General features: G+C 37.2%; 1 protein-coding gene across 4 annotated transcripts in view; it reads left to right on the forward strand.

Annotated features, from left to right (window-relative positions):
* Nucleotides 1-16,661: 16,661 nt before the first annotated feature.
* Nucleotides 16,662-26,703, forward strand: part of LOC120531527 (clathrin heavy chain 1) — a 166,191-nt gene continuing 156,149 nt past the window's right edge. For all 4 annotated transcript variants that reach the window (XM_039757011.1, XM_039757014.1, XM_039757012.1 and 1 more), the window contains exon 1: nt 16,662-17,041. In XM_039757011.1, the coding sequence (XP_039612945.1) occupies nt 17,000-17,041 (42 nt within the window). In that variant the 5' untranslated portion in view covers nt 16,662-16,999. The remainder of the gene's footprint in view (nt 17,042-26,703) is intronic.

Consider the following 26,703-nt stretch of genomic DNA (forward strand, 5'->3'; position numbering starts at 1 on the left):
AAGTTTTTTGAAGGGGTTCTTCTTTACCAAGGAAAGAATTATGTAATTGTTCAGCACAGTTGTCTTCTGTGGCATTCAAGACCTTCCTGTGTTGCTGAGCTCACCAGTCCATTCCTTGTTTTTAAGAATGTACAAAACAATTGATTTGAGCACTCCTCATGTTTCTGCTATTTCTCTGATGGGTTTGCTTTGTTTTTTCAGCCTAATGATGCAATTTTTACTTGCATGGACAACTCTTTGGACCTCATATTGACAATTCACAATGACAGCTTCCAAATGCAAAAGCCATACTTGGAATCAATTCCAGACCTTTTACATGCTTAATATTTAATGAAATAATGTTGAACCTGTTCCCACGTGGGTATTTAATAGCTTGTCAGTCAAATGTCCAAATACTTTTGATTTCATGCGAATAGGGGGGCTATGCAGAAAAATATCTTGTCATTCCTAAACAGCTCATACAATATTTTTGGTAAACAAATTAATTATAAAAATCTATACTTTTGACTGACTGTCATATACTTTAAAAGACTGTCCTTTTTGGTGGAAGTGCTAAACAACCCAAGAGTCAATAGTGCACTGTGTTTACTACCAATTGATTGCTCCAGGGTTGATATGAGTAATCATATTGTTGAGTACCTACGTAAAAATGCCTTTATGGCAATGACATTATAAAAACTTACTGTAGAGCAGAGGTCCTGGGGACCCCTGTGCCTGCAGGTTTTTGTTCCAAACGAATTTGCCAACAGTGAGTCATTTTACTTGAGTTGAAAGTTTGAACATTGGGCCATGTACTCAGGTATCAGGTGAACTTAGAAGTAACTATGTGTTTGAACATGGTATTTATTGTGGATCTAATAACATATGACCACTCCAATACAGGTTAGTCATGCTCTTTTTCCTAATCACACTTATCCAGGTATCTTTTTCTTTTCCCTTGTTAGTGTTAGATGTCTCTGTAATATGTCACTCATAAGACCAAACTCATTGTACCTAAAAGGGCCAAATATAATAAATAGTTATTAACACTAAAAATAAAACCATCAAAGTTTCCCACTACAGCTTAAGGCTGCACCACAACAGGGGCTTGTAAACTTGGGTTTCTCCTGTTGAGAATCTTTAGCATAAGAAGGATCAACTTTGATCAAAAAGTCTGTTTTCAAAGCCACTGCAGTGTGTAGAGGTGAGTCTGTCTAAATTATCAGTTTGTTTTATGCCCCTACATAGAACTCCAGCCTTTTTCTTACTAGGAAACTTAAATAACACATGCCAGTTTCCATCACTGAGGTTTATGTTCAATTTCAAGGTTATTCTGACATTTACAAAGTACAGTGAAATTGTTACTTTTATATCTGTCCAACATACTACACATCATCACTCTCCAATGCCATGATCTTCAAGGTCTAGTATGCCAGGATGTGTTCCATCAGTACCGGGTCACTTCACTGGCTTCACAAATGACTCCTTGCATTTCTTTTGAAGATGGAGAGCTTTAATGCAATTTATTCAGGCTGATCACAACTGGGCTACTTTTCCAGGAATTAAATAAAAAAAATATATTCTCCAAACAAATGCTTATTGTACAAATTCTGAAAACGCTGCACTGGTTCACATTATGTGTCTAAAATATTTGTATATTATTTTTGTCCTTTTTCCTTTTTTTACATTTGTACAGATGGAGAAGAGTGTGTAAGCTGTGGTTAAGAACTGTAACAGAGACTGTTTTTTAGGACAGGCTGCTTATCAAATATTGGTAAATCATAAGGTAAAACAGGAAATACATATTCTTTTCTGGTCAGGATATCACTGAAAATTGAGAAACCTTTTTCAGGCCCTGCTGTCCTTCCTTGTCACTTTACAGGTTTGGAACCCTTTACTGTTACTAGAAACCTATACCTGACCTTTGGTCTCACCATTAAGGATGCCCTAAACCTTGGGAAATGGAAGAAGGGAGTGTGAGAGCAACCAGGTCATCGGAATATTCCAGAATAATGTTCATTAAACCACTTCAGTATGCAGTGTGATTCTAGCAAAATAAAACATGGAGTACAGGTTTTTAAAAAAAAAAAAAACACGTTGATTTTTCTTCAATTGCCATTAAAAATGGACTCTTTCCACATTTAATTTCTACTCTGTTGCATATTAGTGCAGAAAATTATGAGAATGCTTTTGTTAGGTTATTGACTAGCCATGTGACTTGCCAAAGACAGGTAATAGTATAAATTTAAAAATATTTGGCATCTTTTGCTTGTTGTCGTACCTTCATCTTCTTTCCTCTGTATCCTTGTGTGTCTGAGCCTGTCTTGACTGGAGTTCTCTCTGTCAAGCACGTTCCTGTGAAGCCTGCTTCTCCGACTCTAATTTCCTGGCAGCCTGCTCACCTCCTGTCTGCTTTTACATTTCCCTCCTTTGAAGGCAACTCTCAGCGTGCCTCCTGCGCTTTTACTCCTCCTCATGTGTCTCATATTCACACTTTCTCTTTTGACATTGCGTCACAAAAGCCAACCTGACTGATCCGATTGCTATGAGGTACTGGAGATCACACAGACCTAAGCTACTCAAATATTAGGTGTTTTACATGCTGTTAAAATAGCACAGCTCCACATTCCCATGCCTGATTTAATGTAATGCAGGGCTGTGGGAGCCAGAGCCTGTCTGTATGGCTGGGCACCCAGCGGAAAACAAGCCTGGAGAGATCTTTAGAAATTGGAAATTGAGCAAAATAATGGTTTTGATACATAATCTGGAGTCTTCTCTTATTCACACATTTAATTTCACCTGTACAGCCCCTGAGATATTCATAAAGCAAGATAATAGAATTAAACCAAAAATGGAAAAAACAGGATATTATTAGCTGTTACAGGTAAAGGGCTGTACAGCTGGCAGAGATTTGCTGGAGTTGAAATGGCACATGGGTGTCACAAGACTTGTAGAGGTCAACTCCTTGCAGAAAGGTGGTAGCGCACAGTCCCTTATGGGACCATAATGGCCTTTCTAAGAAAACAGGAAATATGATGGCTTGGATCCTCTGCCTTTCCAAGACTATTCAGGGGTGCATTGGCACCAAAGACCATTAGAGGTCTATGCTCACTGCAAGCAAACCATAAGTGGAAATTAGAGACTGTAAAAAACTGCTTGAAAACTACCATGTCTGTATTGTTGTAACATCAAATGTGACCAGCAAGTTCTCAATTTAGGACTTAGTTTCACCTGCTGAAACTGGATTTTGGACTTCATAACCAACAGACCTTAGCATGTGTGGACTGGCAGCATCACATCCTCCACACTGACCTTCCATAATTTAGAACAGTGAGACCCTTTTTTCCTGTTTACAGACAAGACATTTTCCAGCTCACTTGATGCCAAGACAACAATCTACAGCTTAAAGTTATCAAACTCAAGGAAACAGTCATAGACATCAGGAAATCAAAGCAGACCACACTGATATTTGCATTTGAGGGGATGGGGTTGAGATGTTGAGTAGCTTTAAATTTTTTGGAATGACTAGAACTGACAAACTGTAAAGGGCACAACACATTTTGGCTCTTGTCAGAAAGGCTTACTAGTGCCTCTACTTCCTCAGATGTCCAAGGGCAGTTAGTGCTTCTCCATCTGTTCTCATGAACTTCTACAGGTGTTCAAGAAAGTGCCTTCTCAATGGCAATATAACATCCTGGTACAGCCCCTGCATTGCTCAAGTCTGTAAAGCACTGCAGAGGGTGGAAAAGGTGGCACAGAACATTACCAGCACCAAGCTGCTTTCTGTTGATGCACAACCCTCACTGCCTTCGAAAGGCAAGCAGGATGCAGCCATTCTGTACAGCTGCTTTTAGCATACAGTGCCAGTCCATTTGCAGTCTTCCCAGTGGATTCAGGAACAGCTTCTACCCACAAGCTGTAAGGTTACTGAACTGTCACTCAATTCAAGTATTGTAACATACCAAACAAATGTATAAATACATAACACAAGTTCTTATTGTACTGTATAGATCTCTCTATTATAAAAAAAAAAAACCCTTTGACGCAACAAGACTTTTTGGAAGAGAGATTTTTTTCAAGTCCCGCGAGACAAGACTTTTGCCTTGACATTTTTTCAAGTCACGCCCTCCTCTCAAACAAGACCTCAACTCTCATTCATGTGAATGCTTTTGTCAGACACACTTCCTGCGTTCTCATCTCTTATACATTTTAACGTTTTCCTCACTTTAAGTTCCCAATTAAAGAGGATAGATAGATAGATACTTTATTAATCCCAAGGGGAAATTCACATAATCCAGCAGCAGCATACTGATAAAAAAACAATATCAAATTAAAGAGTGATAAAAATGCAGGTAAAACGGACAACTTTGAATAATGTTAGAAGACGTATTATGTCCATATCTTATTGAAGAATTTCAACATGAAGGGTTATCAACATAAAAAATGAGTACACGCACAATCCTAGCACCGAGAAACATGGAAGTCAAACGAATTAACGTCATAAATGTTAATTGGTTACACGGCAAATTGGTTAAATGCGTATCAACAGACTATGCAGAAACAGTTGGTGGTGATTGTGCGGAAGATGAAAACAACAACTTACAATATCCCGAAGAATATCACAACTGTTAACAATGTCTGGTCTTACAACGCATGAATTACTGTTGAATGAAGGATGTATCCAAGAAAGGTAATGTAGTACATCTTCCATGGATAACAGACAACAAAGGAGATCTTGATATGCCATTTGTATTAAAATATTTACAGTTTCCCATTAGAATAGCTTTTGCAAAGACAATTAACAAATCCCAGAGCCAAACATTTGAAAAAATCATTTTATTTAAAAGAGAGAAAGAAGTGGAATTCAATCATGTTGCGTTGATGCATATGTAACAATTCCCATAAAAATAAAAATCTGTTTAAATTGTACATACGCGTCCCAATATGCGAGCGGCAGAATCACAAAGAGGCTAGCGTGTAGGGCAGGCTGCAGGGTTGGCAAGCAAAGCGAGCAGTGGGTGAAGCCCCCTAATTATATAATATACTGTAATGGTGTTGAGTTCATCATCTGTTCATTTAACTATTCACAGTAAGATATTTTAAGCAAGGGTGCCCAAACTTTTGCATGTCACTGTATATGTTGTATGTTAAGTTTGATTATTTTTAGATTTTATTTTTGTCACTTGTATAAGGAGACATGCAAGTTTGAATTTCATTGTACTATATACACAGACAATAAGCTTGACTTGAATGTCAGGCAATGTGGCCAAGTATTTGGGACGTATGAAAGAATAGATTGCCAGGAGATACGGACACTGATCATTGTGATAGTACTGGAAGGTAAGAAAGTGAGCATCCATTTAGAAAGGCTCTCTGAATCAACAGATTATCATTTTAATTAATTTGTTTGATAATATATATATTTCCTTTGATCATCCCTGCTTCTTTTTTTTTAATAAAATCACACCATTGATAATTATTGTGACTTTTTGTCCATTTTTCCATGGCTAAAGACCTACCAAGCTGACACCTTGTTACTACTACATATAAGTTAATGTTCAACAGCAGTTACCAGTTGCCTTTTACATTTATTTTCACATTGTTTAGTTGTCTCCCAGTTAAACTCTCTGGTGTGCACTGTATGTTCTGCCAATACCCTGGGCAACATTAATGCTATGCAGTGGTCACCTCACCTCAGAACCCTGTGTCTGAATTCAAACACAGTCGCCCATCTGTGCGGTTATGTTATGTTCTCTCATTGCGTATGTATGCTTTCTCATGTTTCATCTCACATTCAAAAGTTGCATAGGTCAGTCTGATTGGTGATACCAAATTGGCTCGGTATTACTTGATGCAAGTATGTCCTGTGGTGAACTGGTAGTGCTCATTCATTGTTGGTTCCTGCCTTGCAGCCAGTGCTACCAAGAAATCCTCCTATTTATTGCAAATATTTAATGGACTAGACAGTTGCAGAAATCCATCAGTATAGTGAGTGTCTTGCATTTACAAGGTAAATTTTCTTACTTTTTATCTGATAACTAGCAAAATACCCGCACTTCGCAGCAGCAAAGTACTGCCTTAAAATTTTTATTAAGAAGAAAATTAAACCTTTTTAAACTGAGGGAAAATATACCAATAATTATTTGTTAAGTATCTCTTTGTATACCACATTGTGAGTTCAGCCCTCCGGTTGTAACATGACCAAGCTGTGCGCTGAGCTTACTCTTGAGCATGCAACGTACAGTTGGCCATGTGAACAGTAATCTTGTTTCAAATCTCACAGCTTGGATTGCTGCTGTCATAATCGGTTTGAGTTTCATGGTTTGTTTCAATTATGACAGTATTTGTAGGACTTGTGTTGAAGAGACATTCGGCATCTGTCAAGCGTTGTAAGTATATAACCGGTTTTATCGATAACTTCACATCCAGCTTTTGAGAGTTTAAACATTCATAAACATCATGAAATCGTCACCTGTCAATCTAAGATGATTTGGTACACTTGAAAGCGACAACCGAACAATTCAGCGGCAGCCATCAACTCACATGTCCCAGTCATTCAATACATAAGACACAATGTTCCTCCGGATATCAAGAGTGAGCCTGATATGACCGTGCAATATGTAACAAAGAGAATGGAAAAGGTAGGTGCCATCTCCGGGCATGGAAACCACTCGATAAGTGACAGTTCTTTGATCGATGGTGATCACCTCGATAGACATGTTAATGGGGAATGCGTTGGAATGATAAAGGAAATGGGTACCTGAACAATGTAAAGTAAGTCTAAAATACCTACACAATAACTATAATCGTAATAAATGAACAATAAAACAGCGGAGAAGCCGTGGATTAAATAAAAAGGCTGTAGTTATCAGCAAGGAGACGTGAATCCCGTGGCGAAGCAAGGAAGGGAATGTAGAGACTGGAGCGACGGACGGCCTTATATAGGCAGGCAGCCAACAACGTGGGAGGCGTTGGGATGGGGGACCCAACGCCGCCTCACACGGTGACCGAGCTGCAGGCTATGGATGTATATATGTATATAAGTAGGATTCGGTTAGCGCAGGGAAGCCGCCTACCAAATTTTGTGAAGATGGGGCCATAAATAAGAAAGTTTAACATGGCGGACTTTGTTGACCGTTATGACCATTACACGTAGAATTTCAAAATGAAACCTGCTTAACTTTTGTAAGTAAGCTGTAAGGAATGAGCCTGCCAAATTTCAGCCTTCTACCTACATGGGAAGTTGGAGAATTAGTGACGTTGGAAAGTTCAATATGGCGGCTGACATTGGCGTCATACAACCAAAATAAGTACGTACATTGGTTTCGGTTAGCGCAGGGAAGCCGCCTACCAAATTTCGTGAAGATGGGGCCATGAATAAGAAAGTTCAACATGGCGGACGTTGTTGACTGTTATGACCATTACACTTAGAATTTCGAAATGAAATCTGCTTAACTTTTGTAAGTAAGCTGTAAGGAATGAGCCTGCCAAATTTCAGCCTTCTACCTACACGGAAAGTTGGAGAATTAGTGATGTTGGAAAGTTCAATATGGCAGCTGACAGTGGTGTCATACCACCGAAATAAGTACGTACATCAGTTTTGGTTAGCGCAGGAAAGCCGCCTACCAAATTTCGTGAAGATGGGGCCATAAATAAGAAAGTTCAACATGGCGGACATTGTCGACCGTTATCAACTGTTATGACCGTTATGTGTAGAATTCCGAAATGAAACCTGCTTAACTTTTGTAAGTAAGCTGTAAGGAATGCGCCTGCCAAATTTCAGCCTTCTACCTACACAGGAAGTTGGAGAATTAGAATAGTGATGAGTGAGTGAGTCAGTGAGGGCTTTGCCTTTTATTAGTATAGATTAGCTTACAGTTAATGAACAGAGGAGACTTCTAAAGACAAAAGAAATGTGCATATGTATTCATTAATGAAATGAATGCCAATTGATGGCAACTAAACATGAGCATTAGGCACTGGTACACCATCGTGCAGTACATTTTTACATTTTCACAATATCTCTATTCAAACTGATATATTTGTTTCCATACTTCCATGTTGGAATCACTAGCAGGTTAAGACAGTGTCCTGGTCAGTGTGACTTTGACTGATGGTGAAAGGGTAACATTGTTAAGGACAATTCTTAGAGACATGTCTGAGGATGGAGAATTAGAGGGCAAGTAAGAGATATTTGACTTTGAGAGGTCAACTTTAAGGTAATGGCTATTCATCCCTGAAGAGATGTCAGAGAGACAGCTGAAGATTTGAGCTGAAACCAATGGGTTGTAAGAGGAAAGTGTAAGGAAGATCTGTACATCAGCATTGAGTTGGATGGAGAAGCCATGAGAAGAAATGACATTGCCTAAGGAACAAGGAGAAAAAAGAGAAGTAGACCCACTAGTGATATTTGAGTCACGCCAGTAGAAAGTTCCTGTGGAGAAAGCAAGGAGTTTGTCCAGGAGACTCAAAAAGACTCCAAAAGGTAGAACTTCAAAAAAACCAAAGCAGAAACACTAAGTAAATTAAGGTTTAACAAGGGAAGAGGTAAGCAGGGAGTGGATAATGTTATCAAAAGCTGTTGAAAAGTTAAGTAGGATAAGGACAGAGGAGAAAGAAGCTCAATCAGATCTATTAATTCACATGTGTTACTTTGATTGTATCCTAATATGGACAACTAAAAATGACTGCACTATAAAAAATGTCAGTAAATTTAACGGTACAAATACTGTAAATGGTGAAGGTAAAGGACCTTTTCTGAAAAAAAGGAAAGTTACCTTATGTTCTACTGAAAATTACCTGTATATCTTAAACCATAAATTTCATTATTTTTTACACCCAAGTTCTGTAAAATCAATATTTTTCTACCTTCAAAATATGCTAAATACCGTTTATTGATGCATTACAGTTATACTGAAAAAAATTTTACAGTGTAAAACTATTAAATAACGAAGGTAAACAACCATAAACTGTAAAATGGTAAATCACTGTTTCAGTAAAACCGGTTACAATATTTACATAAGGACACGCCCCTTTTCACAATATTGTTCCCGGTGAACCGCATACCTTTGAATAGTATGGAAAAAAACTTAAACCTAAGTTACCACACTTATTTTTCCCCACGTGCTGAAGGTTTTTTGAGGTTATGGAAGCTGATTTATGGTGGGTTGTATTTGATAAGTAGGACACCATACACCACAAAAGAGTAAACTTTACTTCCCTACCAGGCAACGTGCTGTAACTTCTTTAAACATTGAATTGTTTACAATGTGTATAATCGAATGATACATACTTGCTATTGGTTGTTGTTTATCAACTGATGCAATTGCAAACTGTGTACTGGGGTTTGACCCTGCCAATACATATTGTTTATTGATAGTCATATTTATTATACAACATGAATTTCTGGTTATGGTTAAACATTCCCTTCTGTTAGAGTTTGTTGTGAACACCAAATAGTTTTCACTACAAAATTATACTGTATACCTAAAGATATTGTCACCTTATTTATTACAATTAAATTTTGGCAACCCAGCTGCCAGTATTTTATCATGAATTTAACATTATTTTTTAAAGTGTACTGTAGACCAAAAAATATTGTTAACTTCTTTTTACGGTAAAATCCTGGCGACGCCAGCTGCCAGTTTCTTACCGTAAATATAACATTTTTTTTTTACAGTGTGGACTACACACCAGGGCAAAATAAAACCTGAATGCTGAAAGGCTATAGCTACTTCATTGTCAACATCCATTGGTGTGCATATTTGTAAATAACAGCATACATTACTGGGACACCTGGAAAAGTAAAATAAAAATCATGTTGATGAAAATTATAAAAAATCAAAATAAAAAGGTATCCTTGTGTAAAACAATCCAATAAAAATTTAGCAAACTCAGTTTTGTCATTTCTGCATTGACACCAAAACATAGACAGTGGGAAATAATAACTTGCTTAATTAATCTAAGAGTCCACTGAAAAACTGAAGGTGGTTGGAGTAAACACCTGTAGTCCGAAGGGTTCTCCTAGGACACTGCACTAAGCAAGCAGAAATATCTACCTTTATTCTAACTGCAGCAGTTCTAGTAAAAAAAAAATACAGAACCAAGAACACATGGAAAATGTAATAGTCCGGAAGAAGATAATTAATTTACAAAGGTGAGGTTTTTGCTTTGAGCAAAACTATTAATTATTGTTATTATAAATTTTTGTATATACTATATAACTAATTGTAATGGAGAACATATATCTAACATATAGATTAATACTTTTTGATTAATGTCAAATTTTAATATGTATAGGGTGGTCCAGATCTAATTATGCAATTTTCATTACACTCTAACTTATTAAGTTTATTACATAGAAAATCACCCAAAAAATCCCAGACCATCGAGAGGTGTGCGAACTGACGACATGAAGAATCGTCTCTGCATAAAACAAAGTCATCCAGATAATCTGGATCTACATAATTAGATCTGGACCACCCTATATAACGTGGAGGGGAAGTTATTAGCTAAGAATATGTAAACTTAAAATTGAGGAAAACCGTACTAGCAGTCTTTGCTTGGAGATATTTATGACTTACAAGATCAGATAAGAAATTTTGCATGCAGTTATTTAGATTCCTATCTGAAATATCAAAACAAGAACTGAATGGGAGCTGAACTTGGGGAGTGAAGACTTTGAAACAATCTATTTGTAGTAGCAGAATCAGGAATACTTTTTATTATATGAGCCCATCCCTCAGGGAAGAACTGAAAGGCAGGTTTAATAAGGCAGTTTACAACTTAATGACATGTATATCCCACCTTTCTTGTTTATCCCAAATTGGAGAGGATCCTTATGTGTATAGATCTGCCTGAGCTGAGTCACTGGGAACATAAATATCCACTATTCCAAGGACTGGATGAATGAGGCCTGTAAAGGCAGATTACTCTCTCTGCCATTTTCCATCCTGAGAAGTGGTCTCCCTACTCTTCCATCCATAGACGAGGCCAGGCCATTTCTCTCTCTTTGTTCAAAGGCCACATTGTAGCAAAGAAAAAGACAGCCAGCCACCTGGTAGTAAGCATATGGACGGAAGATTAATTGCTATTTAGGTTGTACAGTAATGACTCAGCGAACAATGTCCTGGCTAACGATTTTGGGCTTTAATGACAGAGCTTCCATTGAGATACAATAAATGAAATGACACAGTTTTTACTGTGAACTGTGCACGGAATGCAGCAATGCAGATGAGCTGCCTTGTGTTCAAAGTCAGCATGGCAAAAATGACATCAGACACAGAGGCACACCCCAAGCCATACATTAATTCACTTAATGACAAAATCGACTAACGACACTCTGTTTGAAAACATATGCCGTCAATAAGCAAGACATGACCGTATTGCATTATTTTACCAACACACATTTTACAGTTTTGGCATAATTACAAACCTTAAGTTAATTTATAGATGAGTAAATATGTAATTTTCCCTCCTGCCTGTTTTAGTGACCTATCTTATTGCCTGAGGTTATAGATACAAAAGGTAGTGGAACTTATGAGGGCTATAGCAGGGATCTGAGCATTTTGTTCCATTCTACGTAATGAATGGTATAAAGGAATTAATAGGGTCACCTAAGGAACCTATCACAACAAAACTCTAATATATGTAGAAACTACCTACAAATAATTCAGACTGGCAAGTTCAAGATTATTGAGTGGTGTACCGAGTGTGTGGAAATTTTAATCTACAGGCCTAACCACTTGATGGTAACAGAGTGTCCAAAGTAAAGCTTTTTATGAGGATTGTACTAAAACTATTGAGCAAATTGGGAAGAAAAGAATGCCTGACATATTTGAAATAAGCAGTACTGTAACTTGTATTTCAATCTATCATCTTACAAGTGTGTGACCTGCATCAGTTATGTGATCGGATTTCAGTGCATGTAACAGCTGACAAGGACATGTTGTTTTCAAAACAAGGTGACTGATTCTTATGTATAGGATAAAATCCCACATAGCCAACATTCACAGACAACTTCATAATACCAGTGACAATGCCTGCATGGATGTTACATGATGTGTTATATGATGGGACAAGTAACATTAAAGACAGATACACAGACATTGCCAATCAACCCTGCAGTGATCATCAGCAGACTCTCTGCTGAGAGCAACAAATGAAAAATCAAGTCTCTATATAGCTCTATAGCTATATACCTCTTTACAAAGAATTGATGGGTGACAGTCAGAGAAATGAGGCTGCCAATGTGGGAAAGCATTGCTGCTTATGCACAACCATAGCGAGTGTCAACTGTGAGGGAGCCTTCAGAATCACAGAACAGTAACGTAAATGTACGAATTGGCATGGGAATTTAGTAGAGATGTAAACATAGGATTTGAATGACAACTTATTTACAGTACAGTATATGTGTATAGAATCATAACTTGCTCATTACATCTAGTATGACGTTCTTACAAACAATAATCCTGTTTTTCTCGACATATATGAGAGAACAAATTGACATTTAATGCATTTTAATTGTGATGATATTAAACAAAATATGCATTATTTTTAATTTGTATATCATTATATTCATTCTTTCCTTCACTGTGACTCAGCACTGAGCTGATTGTGCTTAGCAATTGACATCTGAATGGATCTCAATTCTTATTTTACATCCAATTGTACTGATGCCAGTAAAAGTTTGGGTAGCACAGGCTAGAACATCAGAGCAATCTAAATGAAAACAAACCATTCAGCCCAACAAATTCTGACAGTCCTAATTCTTCTAAAATAACATTGTCTAATTCTGAAGGTCCCTAAAGTCCTACTGTCTACCTGGTAGCTTAATCCCATGTGTCTATGGTTCTCTGCTTAAAGAAAAACTCCCTAAATTTACCCTTAACAAGTCTTCCAACTGTGTCCCTGTGTTCTTGATGAACTCATTTTAAAGTAACAGTCTCGATCCACTGTACTAATTCCCTTCATAATTTTAAACACTTCAATCATGTCTTCTCGTAATCTCCTTTTCTTAAACTGAAAAGGCTCTGCTTTTTTAATCTCTCCTCAAAACCCATCCCATGTAGCCCTGGAATCAGCCTAATCACTCTTCTCTGGAAATTTTTCCAATTCTGCTATGTCTTTTATTTTTTAGACTGAAGACCAAAACTACACCCAGTACTCCAGATGAGGCCTCAAGAGTGCTTTATACAGCCTGAGCATAACCTCCTTGGTCTTGTACTTCACACATTGTGCTATATAACCTAACATTCTGTTAGCCTTCTTAATGGCTTCTGAACACAGTCTGGTAGTTGATAGTATAGAGTCCACTACAACTATTAAATCCTTTTCATGAGGTGTATTTTCGATTTTCAGACCTCCCGTTGTGTATTCAAATCTAACATTTCTACTTCCTACATGTAATACTTTACATTTACTGACATCAAATTTCATCTGCCACAGATCTGCCCAAGCCTGTATGCTATCCAAGTCCTTCTGAAATGATTTAATTGATTCTAGATTATCTGACAATCCACTTTGCTTGGTATCATCTGCAAACTTAACCATTTTGTTACTTATATTCCTACCCAAATCCTTTATATACAGTAAATAATATCATATGCTCCATATTTGACCACAGAATAGACTTTCTTTCTCCCAGCAACAATCTCTGTCTCTATAGAGGAAATTCACAGAGATTCCCAGGGTGTCCTTCCAGCATGTTACTTGTTTCTCTTAGACATTTTCCTGGACTCTTGACTTCATTGCCCATGAAGTCAAGTGTTTGTCTTAGCTAACTCATAAACAATGGCAGATTAGTTGGCTGTTCAGTACTTCTCTTTACCTCAATATCCACAACACACAGCCACAAATCCATTTGCTTGACTGCTAAGGCCACAGTTGAACTTGAACACAAGCTGCTGAGGACTTAAGAAAAATAAGAATTGGTAACATCCTATTAAACAATGCACCCACCATTCTAAGACTGGTAAATCATTTGAACTTTGTAATCAACGGTTGACATTTTCCTTCTTGCAATTTAAAAGCATACTCTTCTCTCCACCATAACACCAAATATTCAGCACACAGCCATTCTGAGGCTTTGACATGAAGCAACTATGGAGAAAAAGTTTTTTTATGTCCATTTCCTGAAGGGTGCTGGACCTCACTCCCACCTTTAATCTTAGAGACAGGAAACCCATGCAGTGGCGACCAGCACTTGTTTGGGCCAAGCTATACCAGACTGTAATAGTCAATGAGTCACCAGGTGCTCAATAATAAATAAGATTCCACTGGGGTTATCTTAGTTTTTTATGCAAACCATCATGGAAGTCAACACTGAATTACAGTTAGACCAGTTTCTCAAGGGTATTCTTTCACAAGCGTTAAGCTGATGCCACATTACATGACTTCTAGTCAGATGGGATATAAGCCTTGAGAACTGAGTTACACACTACAGATACAACTACAGTAGATATCGATGAATATGTCAAATTAACTGACTGAATTATATGTCATTCCAGCACAGTTTCACACTCCCAAAGAATCACTATATATACTGTATATACTGTATACTGTATACAGTATATATACTTACATACATACATACAATATATATATATATATATATATATACACGTGCTGAATGTACCTGTTTCCATCTGTCAGTGGATCACAGGCTTCCTGTCCAACAAGAGGCAATAGGTGAAGCTGAAGAGACATATCTTGACCCTTTGCCCATTAGTACTGGCTCCCCTCAAGGCAACATGCTGTTTCCACTGCTCTTCTCCCAGTATACCAACGATTGCACCTTCAGCCATCAGTCTGTTAAACTCTTGAAATCTCCAAACAACACAACCCTCATTGTGTGCTCACCAACTGTCTATAGGAAGAAGATTAATCATCTAGTTAGTGTCTTGGTGCAATCAGTACAATCTGAAGCAATGCATAAAACAGAGCAGAAATATTAATAGAGTTCAGGAGTAATCCACCTGCACTGAACTATACAACACTGTACAATTTGCCAGTAGATGCACTGGAGTGTTTCCATTTTATTGACAATCATGTTGCTCAGGATATCTAAAGGGGAGCTAAACATCAGTTTGCTCATTAAGAAAGCTCAGCAGAGGATGCTTTTATGTGGCAACTGACCAGACAGAAACAATGATGGAGCATTTTTACACTGCCATCACTGAGTTCATTCTCACTTCCCCCATCACAGTCTAGTATGCTGTTGCCATAATCAAAGAAAAGGTCAGATGGAAGTGTATCATGCAAAATACAGAGAAGGCCATTGGCTGCCAGTTGGTATCACTGCAGGATTTACATGCTACCAGTATTGTCAGGTAAGCAAAATCATAGCTGACAATAACCATCCTTCATATGGACTACTTAGGACAATTCCTTCTGGCAAGAGAATGTGGTCTATTATGACAAAAACCTCTGGACACAAGAAGAAATGTTTCGACACTGCAGTATATTAATATGCATGGGTCCTGTTGATATGTTTATTCACTTAACAGTATCTTAGGAATGTTTGTTCTTGCATTTTTTCCTCTTTTTATGCATGTTGCACCAAGTGCACTAATGGAAATTCCAAATGCAATGATGATCTATTCTGATGAACATGGATAATCATAATCAGGTTTGTTTCTTGCCAAATGTGTTGCGATAGAATCAGCCATGGACGGGCAAAAATCACGATTTACAATTACCAGAGACACAATGAATATCTGGGCAAAAGAGAGATAGGAATGGAAATAACACGGGAAGAGGAGGCGATGGAGGCTAAAGCGGAGGTGGATGGATAAAGTAAAAGATCTGAAGGAAAAATTGGAGATGCTTTTGATCAAGCACATCGACCCCACATAGAAGTTGGAAAACAAATGAGGAGGAAGAAGAAGTAATCTGCGCGTCTGTGGGATATGGGAGCAAACCCCTGTAAGAATGTTAAGGACATGTAAACTGCACACAGAAAGATGCCATAAAAACATTTAAGACCGAAACACTCATGATCGGTGTTGTTCTTGCCGTCCTCCCGATAATGTCAAGACAGACTACACACAACTCAGTTTTGGAATACACCGGTTCAGAAAATGAATGGATGGGTGACAGCAAGGCAAACCAAGAATCGAATGTACAAACTCGAACGGATCGTACACCATTTTCATTAAATATTTTAGAGCGTCTGTCATTATAATACTGATTTTTTTTACTTCTGTCACATACACATATACAAAATAAAATGAATGTAATGGTGAGATAATTGCAGACAAAACGCTGTATTCAGATATCGGAGTAGTAAATTTCTTATATGTTTGGGATTCAATTACTTAAGAGTACACATACTTCACAGGAAATATACAGCCGCCCCTTAAAGTGACAACTCCCTACAGGCACGGTCGTTGAACGGACAAGCGCCAATCAGGAAATGACGTACTTTCACGAGGACGCATGATGTGGCAAAAAATCAGAAGGTGATTCAGAAAAAAAATAGTACCCCGAAAGTTAACTAGTATAGCATGAACAGAACATCTACTGGGAGACTATAACTTTTTTATACATATAGAAACATTGTGAATTCAAAATATGTCAAAACTAAAATTATAATATCATACAGACTGACAAAGATATGTATTCTTTGAGCACGAGAGTAAAGTATCCCTCCGCAGAGTCCCGGTTCAGAGTCGTTTCCGGATTGTTCCTCTGCTGAAGCTGTTTCCGCCGCCATTGCAGGTTTCCAGAGTTCGGGGTTGCGGCCACTGCTTTTTTTCATTGAGGAAAACCATAAATTAAAAATAAAGTATAGGGCGGGTAGAGTAGAGTAGTTAATCATATTCGTCTTTTTTTGTTTTTGTTTCTATTTCTTCGTAAGGAAAATAAAGCATATTAATTCAAAGGAAACCCCCTCTTCATTAAACAGCCCCTACAGCCATTCTTGGACGCTAAGCAACACCTTTCCGAAGCACTGGGTTTTGGACCCGTTTGAAGAAGTCGCCGTAGGAACCATCTGAGAGTAGAAGCAGTGGACGCCACGATGGCCCAGATACTTCCCATCCGCTTCCAGGAGCACCTGCAGGTAGGACACAGTGCGGGTAGCTTGTGGAGGGGGCAGTGAAGAGAAACTAGTCTCCTTAGCCGCCAAGTTTAACCTTCAGCGTTAGGAAGAGAGCGAGAAAAAACGAGAAGTGAGATATCCTGGAGAATTTCGGCCTCTCAAACGCGGAGTCTAGTTCGATTAAAAGAACATCGAACTAAGTAATGAAAACAGTACGAATCGACGAGATAATCTAAGAGTATCTTAAGGGAATCTGTATACAGAGGCAATAGTGGTCATCTTGAGCAAATATGTTTTGACGGACGTTAAGGGTTTATGCAGAAACGAAGCGGCGTCTGTGCAATGTGTGGTTTTAAAATAAATTGTCATTCACAAATGAACTTAGCAGCTAATGACACTCCGCGTGCTCTTCCGGTACGCTAGCCGCTCTGGGCACTTAGAGGAGTTATTCGTCTAAATTCAAGAGCGCTGAAAGACTGTTTTTAGGAAACGAAACGCAGTTACCCTGAAAAGTACAGTAGACTTTCAGTTACTTTTGGGTTTAAATATCACATCAAATTGTAATAGCCTGAGACCGAAAGAATAATGTTGCTGGGTGTGTTGAGACTATGCCTCCCCACGCCTGCATTCCTGTGAACACACCTTCGCAGGAGACACTGCAGGTGCGCAAGGTGCTTTACTGGGTAAGTAGCTAGATGTACGTGGCACCTGTCATTTGATGCTCGAGATGCAGAATTCATTCCAGACTCCTTGACGCGTAACATTTAAATTGTACACACGTTAAACTCTAAAACGAACAGAAATCAAACCGTAAATATTTTCTCCTCTAAATTATGCAGACTTTATGCAAATTATCCCTTTCATTATTATTTGGTTTACTGTTTGTGTCAGTTTTTAGATGGTTGCTAAATTGTACTAATTTGCATTATTTTGAACTGGGCAATTATTTGACTGCATTCCGTATATACGTTACATTTTAGCACCATTCTTTCAAACATAGATAAGAAAATGCAATGGTTAGTTGAGAAAATGGTAATGACGATCATTGTACATTGATCCTGGAAGACTGGACTTTGACAGCCCCATAGAAAATAATAAATCGGGAGTGGTCTCCCCAAGACTCTTGTATACTCAGAATTGGGGATGGATATTTGAGGAGTAAACTGCAAGACAATGATTTTATTTTTATATTATGTACATTAAATAACCATCCACAAAATTCAAATCAAATTAGTAATATATGGAACAATTATTATAACAGTTAAGCTGAATAAAAGGTGAAGTACCATTTCTGGTTAATCGAAATAGTCTAAAAGTTGATAGAAATATACGTTTTGTCCGTAATACTTGTATGCAAAATTTGGTTGACGTGTTCAAGTTATCGTGTTTACATGCACACACAGACAGACACACAGGCATAATTCTATTTTCGGACTCGGAAGTCGAAAACTTTAGACAATTACAGTACTCTCCCTATGCTTCGTTTATGAAAAAGTAAAAATATTACTGTGATTCTGAGGTCTAAAACATTGAGGTTCATCAAAATGTCAACGACGAATCTTTGGACAATTACAGTACTTTCCCTATGCTTTGTTTATGAAAAAGTAAAAATATTACTGTGATTCTCAATGCTTGTCCTTTAGCCTCTAGAATATTTTTATACAGTAGGCATTTGTGATTTGCACTCATGTTTGCAGTTAAATGTGTAATGTAAAACCAATTTTATTTTGAAATTCCTTGTTTAAATAGAGAGGTTTTGTTACTGTTGTATGTGAAAAAACAAGTTGCTAATCTTATTGTCTATGGATGATGCATATATTTGCAGGGTTAATTAGTGTTTAATATAGGTATATTTTGTGAACCTGCTTAACATTATATGGGATTACAGGTGGGTGCAGCCAGAGTTAGCAGCGTTGGATGTTATTCATTCCTGGATGGAGTGTCAGGTCTATGCATTTTATGTTGAGGCATGGACTTGGTTCAGTAAAGCATATGGGAAAACCCACACCGATAAGAGGAGAGTGAATATGTATACTCCCATGTAGACAGTGTTTGGCTCCACTGTGTCATGGATTATTTTTTTGGGCATAAGGTCACTTTTTGTGTTTCTGACTATTTCTTCTGCAGTCATGTCAGTTCACAGTGATGGTGATTTTTGATATTAATGTTTCTGACTATTTCTTCTGCAGTCATGTCAGTTCACAGTGATGGTGATTTTTGATATTAATGGACTTCTCAATAAACAGTTTCCATGTGATCACACTGTTAATTAGTGCTGTTACAATGAACTGGCGATGTGTCTGCAGGAAAGCATCAGGAAAACGCGTTTGGAGCACAAAACTGAATTTTGCATCCTGACAGCATATATGCAGTCATTGCGTTACCAAAGAGTTTTTGACCAAAAAAGAAAGTAGTTGTTTCCTTATCCAGATCTCACTCCCTCTGACTTTTTTTTGTTCCTGAAATTAAGATTGAAGGGAAGATGATTTGCTGCCATGTTAGAAATCCAGGAAAAAATCTGCTAATTTTCAGGACACGGTAATAAAAGATTGTTTAACAGGAATGAGAGAATTGCTGGGATAAGTAAATTGCATTTTGAGGATACTATTTTGATTTATTTTTTGGACTTTGATATACTTGGGCTAAGGGCCTTGCTCAAGGAAGGGCCCAATGGAGTGGGACAGTGACTAAAATGGAATTGTTGTAAGTTGCATAATAAAGTATATTTAAAGAAGTACTACAACCAGAAACAATATTTTCTTTAAGTGTTATTTACTCGTGTGCTTTTTAGTAATTGGAGAGAAAACAATTATCTAGTCTCTTCTTTAAATTTTAATTTTCGCCATGTTTTTTTGCAGAACGAGAAAAATGTTTGACTTTATAGAACAGTAACGGTGACCATTTTTGTCCAGTGACAATTTTGAAAATATCCATGGAAATAAAGGAAGAAACAGGAAAGATGTTTTTTCCACAATACAGTACATTTGAATTGAAAGTAGGACTCCTAAGCAATGAATGAGGGAGATAGTAGAATTTTAAGGTCAAATGCATTGTATTGTGAGAATTACATCTTTCCTGTTTAAATTCAATGTAAAGTTTTAGGGAAGTAACAGTTAATATTTTTGCAATAAAAGCACACATGGTTGTTTTGACTATGCAACTAGTTAACAGACATGGGGATTACTTGTATGGCTTAGCAATAAAATGACAAAGATGATTATTACGAAATATCTTTTCCTTAATAGAAACATAAGACATGGTCAATAGAAAGTCTATATAACTCATTTCATCCACGTTTTGACAGATACATTGAAAGGCCAATCATAGTGAGAATAGCACCATTCATAACCAATCATGTGGCTGTACTAGAGTTACTTCCATGTCAGTTTAGTTTGCAAATAGCATGGAGACGACAGCAACACACATGCTAATGTCTAGGTTGCAGGAGCCTTGCACAGCAGTACCTCTGGAGTTGGGAGCAAGATAAAAGAGAAAATGCAGACAGAAAATGTCAACAAAAACTTGGTGGAAAAAAACTGCATTACTGAAGAAGACCCCTTAGCAGACACAGGCCAAGGCTCAAAAGATGAGAACATTATTGAAAAGAATGATCTGAGGAATTTGGTAGTGTGGAGATATTTTGAGTATTTAAAGTCTGACAAGAAGCAGAGTAGCGTTCACTGCAAATTGTCAAAAGCATGTTCCACACAAAGACAGTTAATACCACTAATCTTTTGTACCATCTGAAGCAGTGACATTCTATAGAACACACATGATGCCAGACTTTACAGTCCCAGACCCAAGCGAGTGCTGCACTAATGGATTTCTTGTGCCTGCCTTTTTTTTGCTTAGGGGCATAAGCTGACCACAATTGAGTGAATGTCAGTTTTGTTGCGTCGTTCTTTGTATTTCATTTGAAATTTGCATGACTTTATACTGAGGATTTATTCAGTGTTTTTATTTTATTGTGTGTTTGTTTACCAACCGTTTAAAACAGTTTGAATCTATGCAAAGGAAAGGATAACAGTATAGAGGTACAGTGGAACCTTGGTTCACGAACATCTCGGTACACGTACAAATCGGTTTATGACCAAAAAGTTTGTCAAACTTTTGCCTCGGTTCACGACCACACACTCAGTATACAAACGAGCCAGTTTCCCTTTCGGTTTGTACGTTTTCAATCTCTCCCTGTGCATTTCCTGTTCAGCGAGCAAGAGAGAAAGTGCGACACACAAATGCACACACACATACACACACACACAAACGAGAGAGAGAGAGACGCTCACAAAATGTAATTTTTGGGTTTAGTACTCCCTTAATATTTAAGGTCAATCAAAATTGAAGTTGATTTTCTGTCAGTAGTCCGAGTTCGTTTTGTCCAAGCTTTCTTATTTTGTGAAATTATCTTTAGCTTTTTATTTTTCCTCTTAATGATTTTACATTCCAACTTTGGAAATGCTTGGTGTTGCTGGGATAGGCTTTTTAGTTATGACAATTATTGATTTAAGCAATTCTTGCAATGGGTGAATATATATTTTTGTATCCTTTCCTTGTAACCTCAGATTAAAATGAAATTTCAGTTAATTGATTATAGTTAATTACACAAATGATACTCTTTATATTTAAAGGGAATCTTAAAAAATGGGTAGAACAAATGTCATGTGAAAAGACAATACAAGAGATTAGAACGATGAAATGCATTTTTCGCATGTAGTACTGAAATATGATCTTTTAATTAAAAGCAAAATAATCTGCACACACTGTTAATCCAATGGAGCAATATTAATATATATCGGCTAATTTGCAAATGTTATGATTTTATTTCCATACTCCCTAGAGCTCTTATGTTTGTATAATGCCTATGTACCTCTAAAGATAAGTTTTCTGTGCTATTGCTTTGTGAAGTTTTAAGGTGGTAATGCAAGTATTATTTTAAAAACTGCTGCTTAGTGTAGATTTGAAAATGGGTGACACATTGCTGAACTTGTTAAATTGGATAGCTTCCAGCTTCATGCTGAAACACACTGTGCTAAAAAGGAAGGTCAGGTGTTGCTTCTGTATATTTGTTCTTTGAAGTAATCAAATTAATGATTAGCAGTAAGACCATATAAAGTGGGGATTTTAAATGGAGATCAGAATATTTCAGTTGAATATCTCTTCTCATGTGGGTTGAATTTTGCATTTCGATTTTCGTTGGAACAGATGTGGGAGTGATGGTCATATACAAACATGACATCTCTTTCTCCTAGATGTAATTGCTTGTCCGTTATACAGTGTAAATTTTGAGATATTACATTTTGTTTTGACTCTATCCATTTTTTTTGAAACCCCCACCATCCCAGCAGTCATTGGGCACAAGGCAGGAGCAGCACTTGGACAGAGTGCCAGTCCATTGCAGGGTGAACACACATACACACTATGGCTAATTTAGTAACTCCAGTGCACCTAACCTTTGGGCTGTTGAAGGAAACCCTTGAGGACACAGGGAGAACATTCAAACTTGTTTTCCTTGTTGCAAGGCAGCAGTGCTGCTACAGTGTTACTGGTCTGCGTGCTTTTGGCTGTCTTAAAGTTTAAAAAGTTAAAGCCTAAAATATACATAATTGTTAATATCTTAACAAGTTCAATATGAACAGTACACATTAGCAACGTGTGTTTGCAGTAATTTGCAATCCGACATCCCATTTATAGTTTGGCCATATTCTTGTTGTCCTTTACAAGTACATTCTAGGTTTACAGGGTCATTATTTTTGTGTGTACAGAGTACAGTGAAATTCTTATTTGCATGTGCTTCACAAAATATGGTATGTCACCATTGTCCTGTGCCTTGATTAGTGAGCATATCTACCATACCCTGAAACTTATTTCAGGTAAAAAAAGCCAGAACTGCCTTGGAATGCCTGTCGTCCTTACCTGCTTGTTAAGAATGGAGGACGACTAAACAAGACATATTTAGTTAAAGAAGCAATATTTCTTTTGGGGTTGTATATAAAGCTTATTGAACAAAACTTCATTTAGAAGCATATTGAATTTTACAATTTCATTAAACCACAACACTTAGCAAATGCCTGTTCTTGATTATTTAACAAAAGCCTGCATGATTCATTGATGGTGAAAGCTATCCAACCAGTGACATGAATGTGTACCAGGCAGTAATGTGGAAAAATATCCATTTCAGGCAGTAATTATTGTGGCAGTTGCAGGGAACACCTCCTCCTACACAGATAATTCACATCTGAACTATTCCATGGTTCCTGAAGAAAAACAAATTTGTTATATTTCATAGCACTAAACAGTTTCTGTAACACCAAGTCATTTGTGTTACCTTAGATCAGCTTTTCTGCTGTTTTCTGTCTTAACCTTTCAGGGAGACCACAGGAAGGCATTCTTTTCATTCAGATACTACCTTTGATACAGGTTTAGCGCTTTTATAGTACAAACTATACAGACCTTTCAAGTTAGAGTTCCCCATCCCTTAACATAGCTCTTGTAATTATAAGCAGACACTCATTTAAAGATCTAAGGTTACGATTTGGAGTATAATGTGAAAGGCGTTCTGAGATATAGGATGGAGCGAGATTATTTAAGGCTTTGTAAACTATAAGCAGCATTTTTAAAGATAATTCTAAATGACACGGGTAACCAATGTAGTAACATCAAAACTGGAGAGATGTGTTCAGATTTTCTTTTTTTAGTTAAGATTCTGAAAGCTGCATTCTGCACTAGTTGCAGTCGATTGATGCCTTTTTTGGGTAGTTCCGAAGGAGTGTGTTGCAGTAATCCACAAGTTATTTTTGCTGTATTTCTTAAGTGAAAAAATTCTGTCCTAGTAATCTGATTAATATGTGATTTAAAATTTAGGTCAGAGTTAATTACCCCTAGTTTCTGTACCTCTATCTTAACTTTCAAGCCTAATTGTGTTATTTCTAATATCCTCATTATATCCATTTTTGCCAATCACCAAGAGTTCTGATTTCTCCTTATTTAGTTAGAAAATTACAACTTATCCATTCAGACACACAAGTAAGACATAATGTCAGTGAGACAAGAGTGTTGGGGTCATCAGGCACTATTGAGAAGTACAGTTCTGTGTCATCAGCATAGCTGTGGTAGCTCACGTTATGCCTTGAGATAATCTGACCTGGAAGCATATAGATTGAAAAGAGCAGTGGATAGAGCTTTGTGGATCACCATATAGAATATCCTGTGTCTTTGAAGTATAATTACCACAACTAACAAAGAATTTTCTACCTGTCAAGTAAGACTCAAACCAATTTTTTTTTATTAATTTTATTGCAATCCATACAAATCAATCAAGTTTTTACAAAAATAAAAATTGAGTTAAGGACAAATCGATCCCCACCCCTGAGAGAGAGAGCAAGGCAAACGGCGTGAAATTTAAGGCTTGTAAACATACCTAAATTAATAAATTCTCTGTGCTTTATGAGCTTATTTTAAAATGTTACTGACTAGATCCTGCCATGTTTTGAAAAAAGTCTGTACGGATCCTCTGTGTATTTGATTTTTTCCAATTTCAAATAGTATAACACATCAGTTTCCCACTGACTTGAAACAGGAGAGTTTGGGTTCTTCCAGTTTATCTGAATAAGTGTGCGTGCCAAAAGTGTAATGAATGCAATCATAGTTTTTGTCCTTCTCCACTTTAAACCAATCTGGAAGAACCCCAAACACAGCTGTTAATGGGTTAGGAGGGATTGTGAGACCAAGGCTGTCTGAAAGTTAATTTAAAAATTTTGGTCCAGAATGTTAATTTGGTGCAGGCCCAGACTCAAACCAATTTAAGGCACTGCCAGAGTGGCCCACTCACTGACTAAGGTAATTTTTAAAAATATTGTGATCAATGGTATCAAATGCAGCACTCAGATCTAAGAGGATAAGAACAGATAAACGGCCTCTGTCTGCATTTACCCGAAAGTCATTTACTATGTTGAGTGCAGTTTCTGTACTGTAATTTGTTCTAAAACCTGACTGAAACTTGTCAAGAACAGCATGTTTATTCAAGTAATCATTTAGCTGCATAATGACTGCCTTTTCTAGGATTTTACTTAATAAAGTCAGGTTAGAAATTGGTCTAAAATTTTCAAAAATGGAGGAGTTGAGATTATTTTTCTTGAGGAGGGGACAGTCTTGGAAGATCCCCATATCTAAGACAGTCTTGGAAGACCCCCATATCTAATGATGAATTTACTACGTCAAGAACACTCTCAGTTAGTACATCAGATACTTCTTTGAAAAAACTTGTTGGTATTGGGTCAAGGACACAAGTGGAGGGTCTCAGTTTAGAAATTATTTTATATAAATTGGGTAAATCTACCCTAGTGAAAGAATTTAATTTGCTTAAGAGGATTGGTTTTGGGGGAATGTACTTTATTATTTCTAATAAGAAGGAAGAGAAGCCTCCTCCCCCATAAGTGCTTGTCCTAAAATGTTATTGATTAGATTCTGCCAGGTTTTAAAAAGTTTTGAATAGATCCACTAAGTGGGAATTTGTTTTTTCAGTTTCACATAGTATATAGCATCAGTTACCCACTGACTTAAGAGAGGTGGGCTAGGATTCTTTCAGTTAAGCAAGATAAGTCTACATGCTAGTAGTGAAGTACTGTACAGGCAGTTTATTTGTCCTTCTCCACTTTAAGTTTATCCGGGAGTAAACCGAAAAGCATTGTGATTGGATTAGGATTGATTGTGACACTAAAGGTGTCAGATATAGCATTTAAAGGTTTTGGTCCAGAATGATCATAATTTGGTGCATGCCCAAATGTACCACATGTAACCCAGTGAGGAGCTTGATTGCAACATTCACAGGTTTGATTTTGCCCTAGATTACTTACGTTTTCCAAAAATTGAAAACTGTGCAGGTTTGAGAGGGTGCACAAAGGTAGTTTTCATGTAGAGGTGCCTCAGATAAAAGCTTCTCTGTCTTGAAGTGCTTTCTACATTGGTTCCCTATTCTGAGTGAGTGAAAGACAATTGACTTGTTAGTATTTTGACGATAACTTGTATTTACTGGGGTACAAAGCTAGGAATATAAAGAAGTTCTGCAGGATTTTATTTGTACTGTGGACCAAGCTTGCGTATGTGTTCATCAATTTGCGTCAATGTCCAGGATTTTGTAGCCTGTATATTTGCCTCCCAGTCATAAAATTGAAAGGTAGAGCCATGCCACCACCTGCATTAGGTCATTGTAGGGTCACCCGTTACGAGTCTCCTGTAAAAGTACTGTCTTAACATTTAGATAGATGGATAGATAGATAAATACTCTATTAATCCCAAGGGGAAAGTCACATGTTCCAGCAGCAGCATACTGATAAAAACAATATTAAATTAAACAGTGATAAAAATTCAGGTATAACAGACAATAACTTTGTATAATGTTAACGTTTGGTGGTATTGAATGGTTGCATAGTGTGGGGGAGGAACAATCTCCTCAGTCAGTGGAAGTTTAAAACTGTTAAGTGAGGGAATGCTTTCATCCTTTTTAATTTATAATTGAGACCTTTGTCATTCCAGCTCACAGAGCTCACTGTTTTGTCATCGAGACATTGCTTCTGAACTTTTATCATTTTATAGTCTTAAATTAAGGCAGTATATTATTGCATATGATAGCTTTAACTTTAATTTCCAATTATGCCTGGAGTTATGGCAGTGAAGCCTATTGTTGT

Source organism: Polypterus senegalus, chromosome 6 (genome assembly GCF_016835505.1).
Source record: "Polypterus senegalus isolate Bchr_013 chromosome 6, ASM1683550v1, whole genome shotgun sequence".
In the NCBI taxonomy this organism is placed as follows: Eukaryota; Metazoa; Chordata; class Cladistia; order Polypteriformes; family Polypteridae; genus Polypterus; species Polypterus senegalus.